The sequence below is a fragment of the Tyto alba genome, unplaced genomic scaffold (genome assembly GCF_018691265.1).
Source record: "Tyto alba isolate M040663 unplaced genomic scaffold, T.alba_DEE_v4.0 Super-Scaffold_22, whole genome shotgun sequence".
NCBI lineage: Eukaryota > Metazoa > Chordata > Aves > Strigiformes > Tytonidae > Tyto > Tyto alba.
The window spans coordinates 27,400,101-27,425,171 of record NW_024881296.1 but is presented as its reverse complement, the minus strand read 5'-3'; the positions used below and the strand labels follow the sequence as shown (position 1 = coordinate 27,425,171).

Sequence of the window (25,071 nt, the reverse complement as noted above, 5' to 3'; positions counted from 1 at the left end):
TATTAATCTGTGAAGAATGACCCAGATCTGAGATGCAAGCCAGAACTTGGACATAATAACATGATTTTTGAACAGTGTTATCTTGAACTGTTAAATCAAAGACATCTGCAAGACTTGAGAGACTAACAGAATTGACTCCAAAATTTAAGGATGAAACCTGAACTAACTATAAATTTCATTCTACACAATTGATCAATGTCTGCCACTGAAATTTTAATTCCTGAGATTAAAGTAAAGTACATGCACCCTTTGGGGCTCTCTCTACAAAAAGGCCTAAAAGAAGAAGGTAAGAAGCCTTGGCTTCTGATTTCATTTGTGAGCTAGTCATGACAGTGCCTCAGAGTCCAGCTAGTTATGAAGCATCACTAATACTATCTTAACTGAATTACTGGACAGCACAGTGGCAGAAAATAATATAAAATCAAAATTCTTTTGCTCTGTTGGGATGAGAACACATTTTCTTCCTCAAGAAACTGAAAACACTACAGCTGTAAGTTTTACTTAAGACTTCTGATACAAGACAATGTGGTTTTTTTAAAAAAAAAAAACAATTGAGCCATTATCTAAGAATTATTCTACAGCCCAATTTGATACAGAGACCACTGTTTAATTTTGTTCATGGTGGGAGTATGATGATGCAATGGAGTGTCTTTACTATGCATAAGTCAGAACCTTTCTGTTTAAACATCTTCCTCCAAACAAAAAAATTATATTTTGATTTTTGTCCTTCTGGTTTAAGGTAAGATGCTGTTTATTATTAGACTCATCAGAAACATTTTCAGACTTGAGATTCCACGCTTTCAGTTGACAACCCCATTACCTTCAAACAGTGTTTCATATAATGTGAAATACAAGCAAAGAGACCTGGGTTCTTATTTTTCTTGGATCACAAGTGAAATGGCATAGTCCTGCCATAAATCCTACTGAAATAATATCACATGCTTGCAAATTACCTGATTTTTCAAGAACATCTTGCATTGGAATCAAGATGAGCTTGCAGTGCTGATTTTAAGAAAAGTAATCAGTCTATCTGGTTCTACCTAAATGCCAGCAAAACATCATTTTTCTACAAAATGCTGTCCTTAAGAAGTAGGCTCAAGAAAGGGGAAAAAGTAGTACAAACTCTCTACAGCAGTTGAAATTCAAAGGAATAATTAATCATCTGCAGTGTAAAAGATTCACCCACAGTGACAATTTTTGTTAAACTAATACATTAAAATCCAATCTGTTCTTAGCACTGGCAGAGCAGATATTCTTTCTATAGCAGTATCTCCAAATTACTTTAAACATGCTATGAATGTATTTCAGTATGGAATATAAAACTGGTGAATATTGAGCTACTTCAGAAATATTTTCAGACTACTACTGAAAAATTTATTCATTAGATATCACAGGGAAAGCATTGCCAAACTGAAATATTAACATGGTATTGCTACTTTGTTTTAAAGAGGACAATACTGAACTCTTAACAGTTGTAATAGTTTTCATACTTCCTTGGAGTCCTTGGAAAAACTTCACAAGTTAACAATCAGCTACCAAACAAACTTGTATTTCAGCTTGCAAGAAAAGCAAATTAACTAAGCTATGCAAGAAAAAGGTCAAGAAACTGACTGCTGAAAAATCATAATGCCTGGACTGAACCCCTTAGAAGTGACTATATATGCAGTGAGCAGACAATCAACTGGCACTTACTATCAAACAACATTCATTCAGGACACTGGCATAAACCTCTGCATATAACCCATTTCACTTCTGAAGTAAGTTTTATTTCCTTATCTAACCAATTCTAACAACAGTATTCCCGATCCTCCATGGATGCTTATAACTACAGAATGATGATAAATTGAATAGTAACAGATCAATTTTGGAATATCACAACTGAAATAAACCAACCAACCAACCATAGTTCCATCTGAAACTACAGCCTACAAAATGCGATACATTATTTAGCAGTATCATCAAAAACAGAACCTGAATTTGAATTGCTGCACTGTTCCCAAATTTATTAAGTCTATCAGGTATCAGAATACAGAACTTTTTGAAGTATGAGATATTAAAGGGGAAAGCTTTTTAAATCGGAGCACAGAGATCAAAAGGAGTTTTCATGTTAAATGAAGAACAATAAAGGATGAAAAGCTTTACTGAAACAAGTGGTTCTACCTTGACAGACTGTAGATACAGTAGCTTCAGTTATGTTTACATAACCTTTATAGAAAGCAAAAAAAAAAAATTATTTGTTCTGACAATTCATCTAATCTACCAGAAACATAATTTAAACAAACAGTACATTAGCTGCTGCTTTCCCTCAAGCTCCCCAGGTTTTCGGGTATACTGACAGCTCCTGGACAATTTCAATAGGAAGTCAGTTTTGTATTAGAAAACTTTCCACTGGGCAACTTCCATACTTTCTTTTCCTCCCTCCAAGCTCTAAGCATTTCCCATACCACACTAAGAAATGGATCCACCATATGCAAGACCATAGTGCTGCCATCATCATGAACATTTGAATCTGCAAGGAAGTTTTCAGGACTGGAAAATACAAAGTTACACTGCCCTAAACTCATTTAAGATACGTATTTAAGAATTCCACAACTTTGGGTTACATCTGAAGCATAGCAGAAGATATTTATACCTGGTTGTGCTTCACTAAATGGAGCCCAAAAAGGCCCAGGTCCAGCAAGAGGTCGTTCATTATTCCCTCCGCTGGGATGGCGGTTGTGCTTCCTCCATGTATGTGGAGAGGTTGGTGGGGATTGCTGTGGTGAAACAACTGGAGAAGTGGACTCCTAATAAAACAAAGGAACCTTTTAAGTTTTTTACTAAATAACTAAATACATAGAAGCCTATCTAAAAACCATTATTTCTAGGAACAACCATCACTGCAGTTAAAAGTCTCATTTTAGAGAGTGAAAATTTTAGTACTTATTAAAATGAGGGAATGGCAGAAGTCAGGTACAGTATGATTGGGACTGGACATGTTCACTTCAAACAACATAATCCAATATATTTTTAACTTGGCATTCTTAAGACAAGAGCAATGCCAAGTTAATGACTTAGCTACAAAGGAAACTAGATTATAAGACTCACTTTCACTTGTGATAAAAGTTACATTTGAACCCAGGTCTCAAAAGAAAAGATTACTTACTGTACAACTTATACCTAAATTTCATCAAGTGATTCACAATCAGTTACTTTCATTTAAAAAACAAACCAGAATTAAACATTGAAAAAAGTCACTAGACAGGCCATATTCTTTTTTTTTTTGAATATACAAAAACATAAATGTAATATTTTCAAAGAATTATGCCATCTAGGATATACTTCTCTGCTGTACAAATTACAAGGTAGTTTTGCCCTGATGTTATGGCTCAAGCTTCTCTTTAATCACATATTGTACTATATTCTCCCTGAACAGGTAGGAAACAGAGAATCACATGTGCAATTTCTACCAGGAAACAGTTCTCATGAGACATTCAGATTACCAGTTTATTCCATTTCAAATAAAATACAAGGAAAAAATCATTTATGTTGTACAAAGTAATGTGTTTATATAGTAGAAAGTAATTTCCTCCCTATATCTACGTCTTTTGAAATTCCTGTTTGCCAGATCTCCCAATTTAAACTAAACCGTATTAGTGAAAACAAGTACAACAAGAAAGCAAAGCTTGAACTCCGAGTTTCCTGAAAAGTAAAAACAAAGCTAAAAATCTCAAAATCTGTTTCAGCAGTAGACAAAAAAATGTTTGGTACTCTATGTTAACAACTGTGAACATACTATCAGGTACCAACAGCCAGACTAACTGTAGGCTTCCACATGATTCCCAAAACTGAACTGGTTTAATTTGCTGAATATTCAAAGGTCATTACGCTTTTTAATCAATATTACATCTGTAAAAGTCTAAAAGTTGATGAGCCATAAACAAGCTTTTCTCCAAGTAAGGTACATACTACAACTACATACATCCTAACAAAAAAGTTTTAGAGCCGTGATGACTAGTTACTTTCTAATGTGTTGATGTAAGCTTTCACCCTTATTTTGCCCTCTGATTTTCATATTTCCTGGGATACAGGTCCAGTCTGGTTGAACCTGCAACAGAGGTATTTCCTGAAAGTTCTGACCATTGAGTTGAGTCAGATTTTCTTAAATAAATTCCTAGACCACGCGATTTTGATCTTTCCATTCAAAGCATTTAAATGATGCCCATATGTGTTGGCAAAGAATACTACAAAGTAGCGGGGTGCAATACTAATTCACTTCAACTTTTAATTCAGAGAACAGCTGACTGCACAAAGTCACTGTTTTTCCACAGTACCTCCACCAGTTCAAGATTTTGTTGCAGTTATATGCGCTTCTGAAATTTGCCTTAGGTTTCCTTCTCTTAGCATTGTATTTTACAAAAAATTTTAGATGACAGTACATTCTTACCCTTAGTGGTACATGGGGGCAAAAGAGGAAAGAGTCAGCGTATCCAGAATGCCACTTGCAGGCTTGAAGCTAGGACTGAGGTTGAATGGTTAGTCTGCTTAGCATAGCACAAGAGGTGCTAGGAGAACCATGACGATGCATCACTGAAATCAATGAAAAGCTTCCTCTTCCATTGGCTTTTATACAAGTCATCTTTTACCAAACAAGATTTGAACAATGCTTGAATTTTTAGACAAAATACCATGAGTAAACCTAGGGAAAGCTATGCTTGGTCACAGACACTATTAATTTACTTCAATACTCTTACTCTGATAAATCAGATGGTCCAGAAAGACACAGAGGAAAACCGGAGACTGACAAACATATGATAGTCTACCTAAAAGAAACCACTCACTACTTCTAGTAACTCCATGTGAATATTAGAACTCTTGACACATAGTCCTCATGAAACAGCCTTGCTCTAATGAAGCTGACAACTGCAACTGTTCAGTAAGCCTCTGTCTAACACTTGGCCTTATGCTCAAGGCATAGGAAGAAATAGTAAATATAATCCTTCTAAAATTGTAAATATAATTCTTCTAAATGTTTATTCACATGTGGTTCAAGCCATTCTGTAAAGCATGTAATAATGGTAATCAGATCATCAGAAGTACAAACATAATAAATAATTATCTTTGTTCTCAGTGTTCCAGTCAATGTTGTATCAGAATTCTGATCATTTACAGATTTCTCACAGTTGATCTGGAACTTCAACTTACAGACTCCAAAACTGTTAAAGAGCAAAAGCATGTCACTAACTCTGATGTCAAAAAACTTCTGGAATAGGGAGAAGCCATATTTCCAGCTCTACCAGCATTATAAGACATGTTCCCAAAACAGTTTAAACCAAATTTAAATAGCATTACTGTGGCACCATCTTTCCCTTGTGCAATCGCAGTCACTCACCTATACCACTCACAGCATTCACTGATTCTAGTTTACTAGAAGCTTAGGAGAGCTAAACTCCTTTAAAATATCTGTATGTATTTATATATACACACACAAATATAAGTGTCTGTCTATATGTGTGTATACCCAGATATGTAAAATGGCTTAGACAAAATACCAATGGCTCGATGCAAGTGTAATGGAAGATGCAAGCCAGAGAAGACTGGGGAGGAGGCAGGACTGTAGAAACGTTGACTCATTCACAAGCAGTCATGCAAAAACACAGTGAGAAGGGATTTATTGAAACTGCTATTATATACAGGATCATTCAACCCTTATATATATAGGTTAATATCAACTATGTATCTGCCTTTGCAGTGGGTAAGAAGTAATTTTCACATGCACTTGACTAGAAAACATGGTTTGTTGTACAAAGTTTCCACTTGAATTTTGCACTGAGACTCACCCTGTAGTAAACTGAGGTGGTATGTTCGTTAGAACAACTTCTGTTCCTCAACTGCAGCATATACACTCAAATTCTCAAAACACTCTCAGTTTCTGAGTGTATGCTGCAGCTGGGGAAGCAAGGTCATTCACTTTCATCTGTCCAATCTTTTAATATAAGAAACTAATTTTGAAAGCCTGAAATATCCAGGATCAGATTTTTAGGAGAGTATCAGTGTACAGAATGGAACTTAATTGCTCTTCAAAATTCTAACATGTAACAACTACAACAGTTTGCCTAATCTGGGTTACTGGCCCACCTAACATCTTTGGGAACTTCAACAATTTTACTCACCATATGTATACTGTAGTTGACATATCATTTATGAGATCAGCTACTATTAAAATCTTATTCTGATAAACTGTTTTAGCACTTTCAATGCAATTATATTTAAACATTTAAACCACTAGTTTTTAATCTCTCTCCACACAAACCTCAATAAAACTCATAGCAATTATATTGTTTTTTTCCTATCTTAAGACATTTATTTTTCCTCTTTATATTAGTCCAGAAAACAGCTCTAAATGAAAGTATGTTGACATAAATAGTTAATAACTATTTAACATTTTCATGTTAAATAAAACTGCTGAGAACATTCTTCTCAATAGCTAATCAAAAAATAAGGTTATAGCCACCAGGCAAAAATCCCTCTTAAAAAAAAAAAAAATCACATTAAAGAAGTTGTAAAAAAGCATGATTTTTGTCAAAATGAAACTACAAAACCAAGACACTATGAAGGACTCAGAACTTGGACTTTTTGGACTGACAAGCAGTTACTAAAAATAACATGTTAATTTAAAAAAGGTGATATAATATATGGTTCTTAAAAAAGAACCTTAGTGAAGATAAGTCAAACAAACTGGCATTAGGCAACACAATATTGTGCTAAAGCAACTCTGGAGGGATCTCAACCTCAAAAGGGCATTGCAAGCATAGATGAGTCAAATGAGATTATAAACCTTTTCCTGGATCTCACACCTCAGGCCAGAAGAAAGCCTCCTAAGGAGAATTCCAGAGACAATGAAGCCAGACATGGTATCCGAAGGGTAGCTCTAAGGGTGTTGTAATCCAGGTCCTGATACCACACAGCCTGCATAAGAGTCAGGGAACAGATCCATCATGAAGAAAGATTATGCTAGAGATGGTAATTGCATTGCAGAACCCATGTTTTTGTAATCAACTAGCATTCATATTGAAGAACAAAATAGTCCAAGGTTCAATGTGAGCTTCTCCACATGCAGCACTAAACATTTTTAAAGAGAAGGCTCGTGGTTCAGCCAATTACATACTTGTTAGTTTGACCTCAAAAGTTTGAAAGGTTTTAGACTAGGTTTTGAAGAAAATAATACCACAGAGACAAATGGAAAAGGGATAAATCGCAAAAAGGGAAATTTTACTTAAGTCAGCTGATACTATTTTTGTGATTTTCTGGACAAAGGAACAGCACTAAACTTAACCTGAAACTCAGCATACTTCAGTGGGGTGTCATAAAAAAAAAATAATAATTCCAACAATGGGGAGATTAATACAAGAATCTAAGGTGCAAAAGAAATGGCTACAGAAGGAACAAAGCTCAATTGTGTTAGAATGGGAACTATGGGAAGTTTCTAATAATGTTCATGAATGACTGATTTGGGGAATGGCCTATTTTCATACTTTAGGTAACTGATTATGCACACTAAATAGCATGCTGATGAATTCTGACAACAAATATAAGAAGGCAGACAGATGGATTCCTTTCAGGACATGGGTAACAGTAAACTATTGAGTTTTAAAATATAAAATACAGTTTCTTGCATAGTGAAAATTAATACAACAGTTAATAATGAGAAACAATCTGCTGGAAACAGAAGACTGGTTGCACAGCTCAACTCTCAGACCACTACAACATGTCAAATATAACAGATTTGCTTTATTCACAGCTGCTAAGGTATATGAGGTAAGATATGAAGCAGAAGTAGGGAAGTATCCTACAAAATACTATTAATAGTGGTGAGACCTCATTTGGAATAAGAAATACAAATCTAGTAAAATATTTTCAATAAGAACAAATTAAAATTGGATCAAAGGCAGAGAAGGATTATGAGGATTACTGGTAAACATTTTATGAGATGAAACTGAGACTATGGATTGTTTCGTCGAGCAAAACAAAGCTAAGAGGGAACACAGTGGTTTTCCAGTAAATACCGGTGATGTTCTGCAGCAAATACTAAGGACAAAGCTGTTAAAAGAACAGGTATCACATGATCTGAGGAAAATTAAGTGGGAATTCTCACCATATTCCCACAAATACTCCACCAAATTCCTACTAAGGCTCTGGAATAGTTTTCCCCAACATGGCCAGTACAGATAAAAGACTGCAATTTCAAGAGAGGACCCTCAATACTTTTAAAAAACCTCATTATCTAACACAACTTGTAATTATAATAGAGGGTTAGACTCAATGACACAAGAGGTTTTTCCAGTCCTATGTTCCTAAACAATTTATTACCAAATACATTTTACCTGGAATTACCTGATCAATCTACAAAATGGAAGCGAACAGAAATGGACTACTGGCAAAACCCTAAAAGAAAGTCACGCAACTTCTCACATAGTTAAATAAGTTAAAATGATCAAATTTTGACCCCTATATGTGCCAAACTTGAGCTGTCCCCTCCTAAGGCTGCACTGATACAGCAATAAATCAATATAATCGAGTGCCAGTACTCTGCTTAAATGCACACATAGGTAGACAAGTACTTTCAGCTTTACCTTTTATTTGCACCTGGATATAGCAAGGTTCAGCCTACGAGCATTTGCCAGATACATGTTCTTTGGCTGTTAGAGCCTCGACATTACTGAAACTAGCTATCCCCCCTTTCCTCAAAAAGGTGGCAAGCTGGGTGTAAATATCCAAAAGCAGTATCTGATTAACACCTGGATCACACTTAAAGACACTGGAAAAAGTATTTGCTTTTTGGCTTGAACAACAAAACACAAAACATCAAAGACATTATCTAACAAACTGATAATGAGAACATTTATTTACTTGTATGCTACTTCCAGAAGACAGAAAGTATTTCCTAATCTCAACACTGATGTTGCTGCTTCTAAGAAACTGTTTTCAGTACACTTGTCTTATTCCTTTTTTTTTTTTAAAAAAGCCCAAAAGAGCTTCTATCTACAATGGCAGCTCCTAATTCTACTAGGAAAATTTATTTCAAAAAAGCACAAGAACTCAACAGAATCTAGATTCTCAAGATTGGCCTACATTAACATTCTTAGTAGCATGGCTGTCACTACCAATATATAGAGATATATATATACACCACGGTTAATGTACCTGTGTCAACAAAAGTGCTTGCATAGATGTCACATTCTCAACAGAAATGTTCAAACCTACTTAGCCTCTACTATTTAGGAAGAAAAAATTGTTCCAGCAGGAAAAAAAAAAAAAAATCCTTCAATGTTTTATCTACATTAGGATGTACAGTCAACATGATGTCTAATAAGGGAAGGCATCTTTAATTATTTGACTTGACTCCTAGAATCAGTTCTGCAGCTTCCATGACGGTTGGGCATGACTTCAGTCATCTTCTATTAACACTAACTATACTAAAGATATGAACTTCTGCCCAGTGCTATATTTACATAACAGATAATATAAACTAAAAATGCCACCACAAAAATGGCTAGTGATAGAAAAAATACATTATGGAACTTAGCTCATGCTTACTTTAAAAGATGACCTTATTCATAGCTACTCTTTGGAAATGCAACCTGACTGCCATTTCCTGATGCCCTGCCTCCAAGTGAAACTCGCTGAGGGGAACTGCCAAAATAATGCATTGTTAAAGCAATAGTTTCAGCTAGGACATTTCAGTAGACAATACTCTAAGTGAAATTCTTTTACATAAATTATTTGTAATTATACGATATTAACCTCTGCAAGACAAATCTCACCAATACAGAATGAGTCCAGCTTTTAAAGATGAAAATTAAGATATCTTATGATTTCATACAAATAATATTTCAGCCAGAGTATTTTATGAAATCAATGTATTGTGAAATGCCAGGCATATTATCAAAGCCAGTAAACAGTATAAGAAAAAAAAAAGTAAACCCAAACTCACTAATGGTGTATCTAACAGCTACGTGACAAGCTCAAGGAATGAATTATCCAGGTTTAATTTTGACACTTAAATTCCTCCAGAAAGATCCCTAGGAAAACTACATGCTGTAATTTACTATTCAGGCTTCAGATCTTCTCATCCTCATCACTGAAAGTGGTGGCATATAATAAAAATTCACAATCTGAACCCTTTCCTAGATTTTATAAATCTGAGTGGTATCTCCAGGTAAACACAACTAGATCAGCAATTTCTACAAAAACATGAAAAAAAGCAGTAACCATCTTTTGGGAAATAACCCAATTAGAGTATTTATGTGATTAAGCAAGAAACCTAGGCTCAAGCCCCTTTCTCAGTTTGTTTCTAACATGGTGTCTGAATCAATAAATATTAGAATGGGACAAGAAGGCTGCTTGAATGGATTCACTGTACAGTCAAAAATGTATAAACAGCCACAGAAAATGCAATTTTACAATAGGGTGCAAAATCTGACAATACTTCCCCGATGTTCTAAACCATGAATACAGTTTAAAACTGCTGGACTCAATGCTCTGTTGTCTGTTGTATTTGCTCCAAGTCTGTTTTCTGGGCCAGATCTCTCAAAGGACTTATACATAAAGTTTTTTTCTGATGATCCCATACAGACTTGTGTGAAAATGATACCAAGCTGCTTCTATTAGCCAATACGGAAAAATTAAATTGGGATGCTTATACCCCTTTGTGAATACGTGGCTTCTTTATTCAGAACCTGAAGACCTCAAACACGAGGTTATTTTTTTTTTGTCATTTTGAAGTTACACCAGTACAGATTCCTGTATCAAATGACAGATGTTCACTAAGACTCAACACCATGATGGAAGCACACAAATCAGTATTTCAACCAAACTAAAACCCCGTCATCAGATCAAGGACATCTGCGACTGTTGATTTCTTCATGATGTACTTGGGAATTCTCTCAGACACACCTACCCAAAACTAGACAACGACAAACTATCTTCAGATCTACTGCCAGTCCTCCTTTCATTACAGTCCCCATCTCCAGTTTGGGAGAAGGGAAGTGAGAAAGCAGCCAAACATTGGTTATGATGGCCTCTGCTAATTTACTTTTTCTTTCTATTGGATCAGTCTGGGCTATATGTTTATGAGTGACTCCTTGATTCTCAGAAAGTTTAAGGGATATTTGCAAGTTCCTCGATTCTTTACAAAACATGCCTAGAAAAGAGCATACCATGGGGAAGAAAACAGGTCATTCAACAGTTATGCACAGACACACATACACCCAGCAAAATGTAACGTTTTTACTCAAGTGTTCTTGCTTGTAGAAAAGACAGTAAGAAAAGATTTCCCCGTGAAAAGAGAGTGTAAAAACTGTAAAACCCAAGGAATTATGAGGAGGCAAAGAGTTTTAAGTGTTTACAGTTTTCATTTATTCAGATATCCTGTAGCTGAAGATGAGATAACCGGTGAGCAAAAAGAAATCAGTTTTCTCATTTTTAGAGCACAATAAAAAGCTTTATGAAGACTTCTATAAGTTATATGAAGACTTCTATATGTTATTTCTGGTTCTCATTGTCTCTACTTAACAATTAAATAACTAAATAATAAAATGTAAGTCAGAGAAAAGTACCTGTGAGATTGAAATTTTTTTTTCTAAATAAAGCATTTCAGATTTAAAGGTATTGGAGCATGCTGAAGGACTAGAAATCCAGTCTTCCATGGCATTCAATACCACTGTTCCAATAACTAAGAAGCTAATGTGAACTATCTAATAAATGAGGTATTAATATCATAATCATTACAACTTGATATTTGCTATCATATCTTACACATAGATTTTATTTTCTGTCTCAATTCTTTGTCCATTACCACCAATATTTAAAACACAGATTATAAGACTTCATTAAAAAAATGTCTCCTACATGCAAGTACGTCAGAAGTATCTGCAGTCTTCATGTATAATACACATCAGTATGATTTATTATTTTAAGAAACTATACTGAAAGCAACAAAGCTTAGAAGCCCTATCAAACTGATACCTATGCAGCAAAGTAGTCCTTAAGAGCCCCATTTAATCTTTTAAATTAACTTACCTGTTGATCAGTTGATGTACGTTGCTGAACTGCATCATGGCTCACAGAGCCTTTTTTGACTTGTATCCTGCCAGGTGGAGGAGGAATCACACCTGAATATGAAGCTGGGTTATCAGCATCTGAAGAATACAAGGCTGTGTGCCTTGATTCTTGTTCATTCTTTGACACAACAAATCTGGGAAGAGGGAGGTCCTTTACTGTTAAAAAAAAAACAAAAAAAACAAAAAAACAAAAAAACAAAAAAACAAAAAAAACAAACAAACAAACAAACAAACAAAAAAAACCAACAACAACAAAAAAAAACAAACAACAAAACGAGCAGACCATTTACTATACACAGGTATGATGCTTAAAAATAAAAATGCAGTTCTATTTTGTAGTTAAAATTTCACATGTGCCTCAATTACTTAAACACTGAGACTGCTGCTACCGTCAAGGCAGTATCTGCCAGTTGGAAAAAAGCAAATGCCCTTTCTGCATTATGCTTCACAATTAAGCTACCCAAGTTATAGTTTTGGTATACAAAGAGAACTTCATAGAGTTCCATAACAGTTTCATACTACAACTCTGCATTAAATGCAGTAGCAATCAGATAATCTGGATTTAGCAAATTTTTTCTTAATTTTGCCAACATTTAATTACTGAAGTGTGATTTTTAAAATGTATCTACTATTTCTAGTGCATATATAAAATTAGACTTCGTACAAAATGGTTCATCAGCAAAAGAAATGCTATAACACTGCAGTACATTCAACATCATCTTTTAGTGAGCTGATGTCATGTTCATATTTACAACAGATAATATAACCTAGCCTTACTGAAAAAATTGCAACTATTAAACACATCTGTGCACACATTTCTAAAAGAGAAGCTAAATTAGTTGCTTTACTGGGATACAACTGGGAGCATTCCAGTATCACTTCACTTTGTTACGAACACCTATAAAGCAAAGCTTCTACAAAACACCAGGAGGTTCTTTGCTTTAGGTTCAGGTTTAGGTTCTTCGCATGGTTCAGAGTAGTCTGATATAAAACTGCAAGATTTCTACCATTTTTCTGTATTCCAACCACAACTTTCTTACTGGTCCACTGTAGATAAAAATAAATTGAGAATTTGCTGTACAGCTTGCTTGGAAAGTATTTTTCCAACACAAAACAAATTTACAAGCATGGCTCAAATTCAATTTCTCTTGCTGACTGCTTACATAGATTACTTTTGTTATTGAAAATGAGTCAGTGGTACTACTAACTGTATTAAAATATGAGATGAAATTTTATACAGTTTATTACAAAAAAATTAAACATTAAACTGATTTGTATTTGAAGAGTGTAATTTAAATCCATAGTATTCAACAACTATGTATCCATAGACATCTTTATTCATCCAGTATTAAAGAACAATGCTCCACTAAGAACAAAAATTGATTTAAGTCTCAGTCACTAAGCACAATTCAATGCGCCAAACAACTTTCATCACAGGGAAGGAGCACGCAACACAGCCTCTTCACTAAATTTGTGGCTACCCATCATGTAGAAACACTGTTAAAGCAATTCCTGATGCTTTCCTCATTCCTAGATGCTAATTTTAACATTAGCATTGTACCCCATGCTGCACTAGGAAAGTTATTCACATAGCTAAATGGTGAACCACAGCCGGTCAAAAAATTAAAAAGTCACTGCATACAAATGAAAGTTTGTATGCTTGCAAAACAGGGAATACAGCCACTAGAACATCCAACTGACAGAGGGGAAGTCTATGCAATTGGTTGTTCCAACAAGAGGCTTTGGCATAACATATCTAGCACAATTTCACAAAATAATATAGAGGGCTTTACAGAAGGAACTTTCCTATAGAAGGAACACAAAATACTCTATTGCCTTCTTTAAAAGCAAGACTAGATAAATGTAGGTTTAGTTTTGCTGTACTAAGTTTCTACATGGTCAACTGACATTTGCCTTTTATACCTCCCTCCTCTCTCTTTTTCCCATGACAGCAGAAGAACATCGCTTCACCATTAGAACATTTGTTACCTTTAAGAAATCCCTCAGTTGTAAACGTAATAGCTGTTATGACTGGAATTAAATCTTGGTATTGAATAAATCAGAAAGTTCTTTGTACTTTTTATACTCACATCCTTGTTAACACTTTATTCCACCAAAAACTGTATTCCATACTTTAAAAATAAACATTACTTTGAAATAGACACTTCACTAATTTCTCAATTTTTAGCTTCCTAGAAGGAAAATTTTCTGGAATGGCAAAGGAACAACAGATTTAGAAGCTCGTAGTATAACAGCTAAAGCCAGCACTTTTACTACACTGCACATCTGAGTAATCAAAAAGGCACTAAGTTAACTAAGAAACAACTGGATGACACTTGTGTTGGATGGACTTAGTACCCAAAATTTGACTGTAGTCTCCACTCAACAACTCACATAAAGCAAGCTGTTTACTGAAGAGACACACAATAAGCCTAAGAAACAAGAGAAAATACCAAGATGAAGGAATGAATAGCATTAAGAAAATCATTGACTAAAACATGCATAAAAAGCAGAACTAAAAAGTAGTTGTCCTAAAATAGAAGCCTTTAACCAATTTTAAATATTTTACTTTCAAGAGAGAAAGAGCATTCAGTTTAGTTTGGGATGGTTCTAACAGCTCCTCAAGACCTCCTGGAGATGGACTGTGGGCAGAACCCAACTGGCAAGGCTGCTGAACCCCAGTTTTCAAAGGAAGGTGACCTGATCTCAGAATCATTTTCTAAGTATTCAGCCTGCTGTATTTTAGCTGTTTAGTAGCTGCTGCAACAACATTTGAATCATCCTAGGAACAGCAACTTCATAGACAGGACTGGAACCACCGCAACCAAGGCAACAGACAACCAAAGCTAAAAACAGTTATGGTAAAAATAAGTGTTATGTCAATTGTACTTAGCGTATTTAGGAGTCTTGGAACCAGCTACAGAAAATTATTCCTAGAAGTCCAGAAACCATTACAAGTATTTCTAGTATTGTCATGAATCAAGGAAATACATTGCATTATACAAGTTCCAATGGCTGCTAATTTTACAGCATCATATTTTATATTTCAGAATTAATTCTGTACGTTCATACGTTCATTTCAATTCCTTCCTTCAAATTTCTTCTTTTCTTTTTTTTTTTTTTTTTTTTTTTTTAATAAAAAAGCTCCTTCCAGTTAAGGTATCTTGCATTAAAATAAAACCAAGTATATAAAACCCTGGAAAAAAGCTTCATACACAGATTTCAGTCTTTGCCTTCTTCAGTAAACGTTTGATGAGAAATCCCACAACTGTTATATCAAGTCTCAGTTCTATTAGATATTAAAAGTAGAAGGTCCCTTTCCCAACTTTCTAATTCTAGCGCATTCTGCTACAACTTGATGAAGCTTTAGATTTGGTAACTCTCATCAGGAAAACTAGGGAAGCTGTTTATAAACATAGGGTGGCTTATGAGCAGACAAGAACTTGAATAGTAGCAAAATGTTGACTGAAACCATGCAATTTTCAAAAAAACTACAAAAAAACATCAAAGTCGTATATATTGTTTGTACGAGCCTAGAATAAACACAGCTGTAAAAGTATACATGCTGGTTCTGTTCATTTTTATAGCTTTGTCAAATACTTCAGTCCTATCAGACTGTTTTTAGCATAGTGTCCTTAACTACTCTGCTTAAATCTATATCCTTTAGACACAAAATCCTCCTAGGCTTTCCTTTAATTACTAGCATATATAAATTATAACATGTATTCCACAGACATAAAATCTACTTAGAAAGTCACTTCAATGCAAAGCTGTGTTCCAAAGATATTTTTAAGTTGTAAGTTGTGTACTATGCTGTAAAGGGCTACAATGGCTTAAAACTCACTACTTCACCTTCTTAAGCCTCTTTTCATCTTACAGAACAACACTGACATGGATCCACTTACATCACTCAGAAGGCTACAGTAGAGCCTCATATCAAAGCTCCTTGTGCTGTTCTGAACCATCTTCCTCGAGCAAGTCTTTCTTCTGTTCCTATTTTATTACCAACACCACAGTTGACTTTTGAAAAGTAGGATAACAGGTGTTTTGGCTGGTAACAGACTTCAAAAGATCATTTACAGCTCATGTTTTTCACTAGAAAAATCTTAAACCACTGATCTTCATATTTGCAATAATGGAGAAAACTGTCGAAGCCAAGCGCAAAGGAATGTGACTTTAGAAAAAATGACCTTTCATTTGTTGCAATCAAGGCTTCATAAACTCAGCAACTACAAAAGCTTTCAAATGCCACATTCTTCTTTCCAATTCACATTAGTCCCATTAATCCTTTATTCAGAGGATACAGCACACAAGTTATCACATTAGCCATCTATAGAATGAGCTGGTACATACACAACAGTCAGTAGTTTTTCATTTACCCCCTGATGAACACAACACTTTTGAATAAGAGTAAGGTATTTCACCTCATATGTATTGCATAGTGAAAATACACTCCCTCAAAGTCTCTCCACAATTTTTAAGTTAGCAACATGTATAAAAAGGCATACCACACTAATTTATACAAGGTTACTCTACAAGAACATGAGTGCCAACCACTTAGCAACTCGGTTCCACCTCAGTCCTTTGATTTACCTGTATTTAAGCTTTCCACTCTTAGAGGGAGACCAGATTGGGCCACGGCAACAAGTTTCAAAGCAATGTAAAATTGACTTCTTCCAAAATAGCCAAGTCTTGTTGCACCACAGAGCTCCATAATCTGAAACAAAACACATAGTTACTTGTACACAGAAACTTAAAACACAAACTGCTGTACAGAGGCGATTTCATACATTTAAGAGCAGCATGTTTTGCATAAACACTCATAACAACTTCCTGTATACAATCTTTCAGTAACAACTTCACATGCAATCTCTAAATATTGTGACATGAATCAGAGCATGTGATTCCTCACAACCAGCAAAAAACCCCAAGTCTAAAACTTAAAGTTTTTCCAATTATCCACCTTTTCTTTTGCCTAGGTTCTACAGAGTTGATGTGAGATAGAGAGAGTTATGGGGGTCACATTCCTTTTAAACAAAACAAACTGTAAAAAAACCCCAAAACACCAACAAAGCACATAATAAACATACTATGTCACTATTAGCTACTCCATTAGCAGATATGTTGTCTATCGGTCTTCAGTAACTGCAACAGAAATTGAATAGCATTCAACATTTTTAGTGCTATACTGTCAGAAGTAAACCAGAAACAGAAAATTAAGACTTTCAAATAATTCTCAGACAAAACTGAACAGTGTGCTACTATCAAGTTAGAGAAATGGTCTGATCCCAAATTTTGTCTTGAAAATTTTCAAAAACAAGGTTAGACCTTTATAAGTAAAAAAGCTAGACAATTGCAAATGATACCTTTCCATACCTTCTATGTGTTTGCTATATCTCAATTTTTAAATTATAAAACAAATCTATCACGCATTCATTCAGAACACAAAGAAGTATCCACACATATGCATGGATTTCCACATTGAAGGCAAATGCAGAACTTCAGGTTCTCCGAACAGTGCCACAGATACTGTTTCATTTAAGAAATACAACAAAGAAGTGGTGTTATTTTATTCCCTTTTCCTCCTCCAGTGTTCTATATAAGGGAAAGATGGGTTTGTCTTTCATTACGATTTCTGAGAAATTTTGGTCCCTCCAGATAGCAGCCTGACAAACATACTGACTGCACATCCTTCTACATCGAAGACCTGTAAACTTGCTGAGGGTGCATTCCTGCTTGTGCCAGGTCACTAATAAGATACTAAGCATGACATGTCCCAGATCAGCCTCTCTGAGCTCAATGATTCCCGTTGTCTTTTTACCTACCTAGCAGTCTCAATTAAACTGTAATGTTCCAAATGAGACACAAGGATGCTCTTGGACACCATGGTGAAAGCCTTGTCGAAGACAACGTAGATGACATCACTGCTTTTCTCTCCTCAACCACAGTTCTAGTCTTTCCATGACAGCAATCTGGTTGACAAGTACCCTTGGTAAATCCATGCTTGCTAATCCTAATTACTGTTTTCACCTTCATATGCCTCGAAATGGCTTCCAAGCAGACTTGCTCCACAATTTCTCAGCAACCAAAGTGCAGCTAATTAGCCTGCAGTTCCCCAAATCAAATCTCCCGCCTTTCCTGAAGACAGCTGCAACATGTCTTTCTCCGGTCACTGAGAAGCACCCCTGATCTCCAGAATTATTCAAAGACAAAGCTGTCTTGGAAGATTAGCTGACTCTCTCAGCACCCTCAGAAGCATTCCATCTAATCCCATGAATTTGAGATTTCTCAAGAGATCTATCAATCTTACAGTACTACTAGTTTCTCTCCTCCTTCAATCCCATCTCCAGGCCTATGAGACCTTGTCTGTGAAGATCAGTGCAGAGCAGCACTGAGAATATGAGCCTCATCTACATACATGGGCATTAAATTTTCTCCTCAAATTTCCCATTAGAGCTCAGTCATAAATTCCCTCTTGCAAATCTGGTCTCTTGACACATCTGCTCATTATCCTAACTACTGGGATGGACTGTTATTGGACTTAGAGCAAGCTGTCCTGAAAGATTTCCCAGCTTTCAGAGGGGACAGTTCTGAAGGGCAGAAGAGCTCTGTTTGCAGGCAAGTTCCAACTGAAAAAGTCAACTACTTTTTCACATAGCAACAACTGAAGCACACGATCCATGAAGAGCTGTTTGTACGCTCCAGCACTGCTGAAACATGAAAGAGACCTTCGTAACTCTATACAATCAGACAGGTTTATTAATTACAGCTGAGCTAGATATGGCTCAACAAAAAGCTGCTTGGGTATTTCCTTACCATGCGACAGAATTCTAGGACCTCATGAAAAGAAGCTGTTGTAAAACCTGTCATAGGAAGGTGTGGGAAGTTGACAAATACTTAGTTCCAAAGAAGTCCCAAGAGGATCAGCAGGTCTAGGGCTGTGCATGCAGCTCAAATCCTGCTGGACAGAAGCTATCTGCATTATATCACTTGGCTGTGTCTACATTACACTCCCCACATTGTCCTACAGCACCTGTCTTATTTGTATTTTCCCATTATAGTATTTCTGCAGCACGATGTCTGGCCATAAGTCAGGGGATAACAGGGCACTTTCTAAAGTTCATTATCTAAAAGAAAATAATTTAATACAGTTGAATACAATACATTAGTTTCAGTAGGTTAGTTGGACTACAAAAAGTGCCATGAGGAAAGAAGCGACAGTGTAAATTGACAGATGACAATTCAAACAAAAAAAAACCAAACAACTTTGAGGCACCAACATCTAAAATAAATTGCCTGTACCCAACCTAATGCTAAAAATAACCACACTAGGTTTAAATAACTGGCAAAACTAAAGTAGTGGAGGTTCAAGAGACAGATAGCAATCAAAACCAGTGAGAAAGCAAGAGCTATTTCTTTTTTTAAAGCACTGTATCCTGGAAGACTGATGAACATCCACATATTTGACTACACCCAGCACAGAATAAGCTTGTGGACCCAGTGGCCTAACACTGACAGATGAATAAATGAGCAGACTCTGGTAAAACTTCTTAAAAAAGGAAGCAATGATGCAGGAATTAGGAGCCTATGGAATCATTAGGCAGTAATGGCCCTGGGCAATTTCTAAACCAGTGCTGGACTAGAATTACCTTGTTTAGAGCTAGTCAGTACTGCAAGATTGAAAAAAACCTTCAGTTAAAAACTGAATTAATAATTAAGCTACCATGGCAGATAAGTATTTGAAAGGAAAGACAAGCATGGATTTAAAGTAAATAGATATAAATGTAGAAAATACACTAGATTAGCTTTTTCCTTTTTTTGATACTTAAAGATAAAAAACCCCAAACAAACAGAAAAATAAAAAAAATAATTCAAAAAAAGAATGTCTTTATGCTGCTGAACAAGTAGCTGTCAAATCCAGCCATAGACAGCTAAAGGAGTGCTCTGTTTCAAACACAGAATATGACCCAATCAGAAACATGACTAAAGGTTGAATAAAATCACTACATGCAAACATCTAGTGAAGACTGCTGACTGACAGCATGCTTGAACATACTCAAAACAGCCTACCTATAATCTCCTTGAAGGAGGATTTAAACATTCAACAGGTAATAAGTTATACTGACAGGTGGTGGTGAGGAAATAAGAACAAAATAATCAAGAGATTGCTTCTCTGAGATTTATGTTTAGGGCTTTCACCTTCTTAGAAAGAGAGAGGATAAGAAATTTCCTTTAACTCTTCACGGAATGCAGAGCCATCTTCAAGACAAAATGCCTCATGACTGTTCATATCCTTAGATATGAAGATTCTGACGTCACACTACTGCAATTAACTGGATTAAGGCCAACAACTCAAGCTCCAGAACTGCTGGAAGCTGGTGGTACAAAAGAAAAAAAACCTCAGTGCAGTAGCTGTGAATTATGAAATTGCACGGTCAGTCATCATACTGCAAAGAAGTAACAGCAGCATCAGCAATATTAGGAGTTGGCACAGATCAGATATGCACAGGAAGGAGTATGTTGACAAAGGGCACCGTTTTAAGTACATACCTTCTAGAACTCCTACAGGTTTCAAATAAGAGATCCTTGAACCTGGAAAGGTTTACGAACCAAAGAAACTAAGACTTGAGAACATTTAAAATTCCAGGTGAAGTGGAACAAATCACATCTCTCAAAGTGGTGAAATGCACTTTCCAGAACTCAGAAAACCTCTCTGCAAGAGTCTTCCAGAATACCACAGTCCCCCTGCTCCCAGGTACTTCTACAAGGCAAATCAAGTCCATTATCTGTAAACATTATTCATGTAAAAGTACAACAGTATTTAAGCAAGGATGACTTTAATGGTAAGACAATAAATGAAACAACATGCATGCCACCTACACAGTAAAGGTAAAAATATTTCACCTGCTTGGTTATTAAAGTACCTACTGTTGCATACCAGAAGATGGTAAGAGGCAAGACTTTAAGGCAATTTTTGAAGGCTGGAAGTTACAACACACACAGTGTATGCTGATGGGAATGGGGAGTGAACAACCTCAAAGGAGGACCTTTTGTGTCACATCAAGCAAACTAGGACATTAACACGAAGTTTATTCACTAAAAAAACCCACCCCGCCCCTCAAAAAAATCACATATTGGTATCAAGCAAGAAAGAAGAATTGGGATCGAGAATACACATTTGGGTCCAGAATTTATTAACACATTCTTAATTTGAGGTATTCTAGTAGTCCTACTGTGTCTTGGCAGGAATTTTTGTGTTTGCATTGTTAGTGTAGAATCACGGAACAGTTGAGCTGGGGAAGGTCCTCTGGAGACCGCCATGTCCAGCTGGATTTTGAGTATATCCAATGGAGACTACAACCTGTCTGAGCACCTCTTCCAGTAAAAAAGTTTTCTCTTATGTTTATATGAAACAATAATCACCATGAACAATGTCACTTAAACCATGCACCACAGATGCAAAACAAGTTTTCGCATTCATTTTACAGTATTTGATGCAAACTTGAGTTAAACCACACCATAAAAATATACTCATACTTCAGTATTTAGCACATGAATTTTGTGTTTGACTGTGCATATTGATAATAACCTTTTAATGAAAAGCAAGCAATCCATTAAAAAAAAGCTAAAGGTTTACTTCAGATAAAAAGAATAACCTGCATTCAGCTTTATGTTATTTAATAAAAATGTAACTGATTACAGATTGATTTTGTTTCACAGTTTAAAATGAAAAACATCATAATGTCAACAATTTATTTCTGTATCCCACATGCAGCAATTCACTGATGAGAATGCTAAAGCTCTCTGCAAACTTAAGCATTAAACAGATATGACAGGATGTTTCCCAAATTAAAAGTTTATTGGAATACAGCTTCAAAATGGGTAGTAGAATATGCTGTTATACAAAGGTGTTCTGAAGTCAGGTAATCCACTCATTTTAGCTAGAACAAAAATTAACCATATCTCTACAGTGTAATGTAATCTGGGGATGTATAAGTGAAATGGAAAAAAAATATTTCTTAATCATGGCTACTGTAGCAGAAAAAAACCCCACCTGACTATCACTACATATTAAAGACCTATGAAAAACTCTTTGTGCTTTTTTTTTCTAGATTGAATACATTTCTTTCCTCACAATTCGCTACCTTCTAATCTCGTTATTCTGCAACCACTGTTGTGAAAATTCCTGTCACTTCATTTATCTCAATCTGCCTCACTAATTGCAGACCACAGCCTGACACAGTTTATTAACTACAGTTTCTCATTTATCAGCAACTGGACAAAGCAATACTAATTAGTTGTTCAACAAGAATTTTTAACTCTTCTTCAGAAAAATCTCACTCGACAGGTAGCTTCTTAGATGCAACAGTTGTTGACAGCACTGCATAGCAGGAACAAGACAGAGAACTGAAAAAGATCCTTCTTTTGAGGAGTTATTTTTAACCAAGTCATGTCTCTGACCCAGTTCTCCACAAGGCTCCACAAACCTTGGCACATGATGGCACACAAGAAAAAAAAAAAAATTGGAGACAGGACAAAAAAACACCACTAAAAGAAACAGTCCAAGTATTGCTCCGAATTCTATTGCAGCACTAATAGCAGTATATGGCAAACATTTAAACAGTCTTTCACTTACCCAAAGATTATTTGCAAAATGCATTTATGCGGGATATCAAGAACTGTTATATATTTAATTCCGTAAGTGTGAAGTAGGAAATGTTCATGTGCTGAACAGCAAGTATAACATTACCTCTAATACATACAATTTATCTTATTAGGTACTTAGGAAGCATAGTATTTGACATAGTTCATTAGTTGACACTAAGAATTTTCACGTACAGGGTATATTTGGACATTGTTGTACTCTCTTGTATAACAAATAGTAAGGTTTAAATCTTACTGACTGTTCCATGAAGGTAGATCTCGATCAATGCTACAAACCTGGCTTCAGAACACAGGTCTTTAGAGAAATAAAAGAAATAGTATTGGAGGACTTCCAAGAAAACAGACACTCTCTGGCAATGAACTATTTAGAGTCTTCTACTGTCCAAGACTCTCCTAATACTTCTCCACACTTGGTTTTCACACTGTATGTGTCCACAATTGAAGCAGACTGCTAAAATACCAACAGGAAGAAAAAGCTACTCATCAATTCTGACAATTAATTCTCTATAGATACTTAGAACTAAACTTTCCCATTTCACAGGTCATTTCAGGTTCAAACATACATTTGCTGCAATCAAATGAAATTTCAGAATTAGTCACATCAGAAATATAAAATTAGCTGTTCCAAAAATGACCCAGCATTCTAAGTCTCGGAGGAATGATTCTGCCCCCTGTACTTCGGGATCTGTTTTACAAGGGTATCCACACTCTGAGGGTTGGCAGATGTGGAGTCATGCTTTCACTCTGTCAACAGAAAAGCAGCAGACAAAAAGCACTGAAAAATCGAAACTCTGATTTATGACAGACGCACATAATACATACCTATCTTAACAAGTGAATATGTTGAACACCACACACACACACAAAAAGAAAACACAGAATTTTCAACTACTGTAGTACTTTTTGAACCAGTAACATTTTAGGTCATTCCTGATCTCAACCCGTTCCAAAAGCAGTCTGCCGTATCTCCTGTTGCTCCTGGTAGTACGTATGTTCATGGTGGATTAGTCTCACATATTAAAAACACTTCCTAATGCAGCAGCTTTGAGTTTTCCGTTTGCAGTCAAAGTTTGTGGTCTTGCTAACAGTTGCAAAAGCTGTCACAAGTCATACACATGAATCTTACCTGCAGAGCCTCTTATGCAGAGCTCCACAGCTTTCTAGAGGTCAGTGGTTCCCTTCTTGATTCAGTAGTACATGGTAACCACCATCAACCAATCCACAAAGATGAGGCAGATGCACCCTACATGCAGCTACAAGAAAGTTCAAGATACTGATTTAGAGGGGCCATTTTTCCAAAGATGCAGTGCCACAGACTGTCCTACTTGACTATAACTCAAAGTTGGTTATTGCCAGCTACCCTCAAAAAGAAGACAGAATAAAGCAGCATGTTCCTTTCTGACATGTTCAATAGCATCAGCAAAGGAAAAAACAGACAGTAAGATGAGCATTCGCTTAGAAAGAAACTATCATCCCAAGTAAAAAGTCATAGCTGGAAGACCTCAAGGCAGAGTTGCTCTTTGCTTGCATTAAGATTCTCTCTACTGCTGCTCTTCTGGCGGAGTCGGTGCCCATGAGAAAGGTGCCTTACAAGCAGTAATGGAAATAAAGTAGCAAGAAGAACTGGAAATTAAAAAAAAAAAATCTGAAGCAGCAAAAGACAGCTTGGGGTCCTACAAGAACCATTTCTAATTCTTGATTCATAAAGAGAGGTTCGTTTAAAAGATGTTCCACATACCTGTCTCCTCTTCCTAATGCAATTTTACATTACTGCTTAACCTAAAAAGCTCCTCCCTCCTCTGCTCTCAGCTGCACAGTTCTCCATTCCTAAGTACTAACTGTTGCTGGTCTATCTGATCACACAGTATGATTACTCAGTAAGAGAGCAAAAAGTTACTGTGTTAGTTACCTGTTCATTTATTAAACTGAATCTGACTACTGTACAACCAACAAACACATCAGCAGCTACAAAGCACATGGGAGCAAGTTTGCTCATTTGACTGTAAACTTCTTGTAAAGCTGCAGCCTCAAGAAACCTGCGTGCTCTGCATTTAAGAGGAGCGGAAAAGGTATGAGGCAACTGAACAGAATGTCACATCAAGAGCTCTTGCAACTCCAACTTCTTTGCCTTGCCCAAAGAAACCCTCCTTAGAAAGGAAAGATATATTCACATATCAGGCTGCTAAGAACTGACCTCAAAACAAGGGTGTTTCCTTTTTGTTGGTGGTACCATGAAAAGTTCAAGCAACAGGAGATGAAGCACACTTTGGCAAGAACTCTCAATGCCTGTGCCAGTCTGTGATGA

General features: G+C 36.0%; 1 protein-coding gene across 11 annotated transcripts in view; it reads right to left on the bottom strand.

Annotated features, from left to right (window-relative positions):
* REPS1 (RALBP1 associated Eps domain containing 1) overlaps positions 1-25,071 on the bottom strand; it is a 67,463-nt gene that overhangs the window by 33,879 nt on the left and 8,513 nt on the right. For 10 of the 11 annotated variants that reach the window (XM_042796245.1, XM_042796237.1, XM_042796238.1 and 7 more), the window contains exons 2-4: positions 16,695-16,818; positions 12,061-12,257; positions 2,633-2,786 (exon numbers count right to left, since the gene is read on the bottom strand). In XM_042796245.1, the coding sequence (XP_042652179.1) occupies positions 2,633-2,786; positions 12,061-12,257; positions 16,695-16,818 (475 nt within the window). Of the gene's footprint in view, positions 1-2,632; positions 2,787-12,060; positions 12,258-16,694; positions 16,819-23,892; positions 24,020-25,071 lie in introns of all 11 variants that reach the window. The other variant, XM_042796246.1, reaches the window with a different exon arrangement.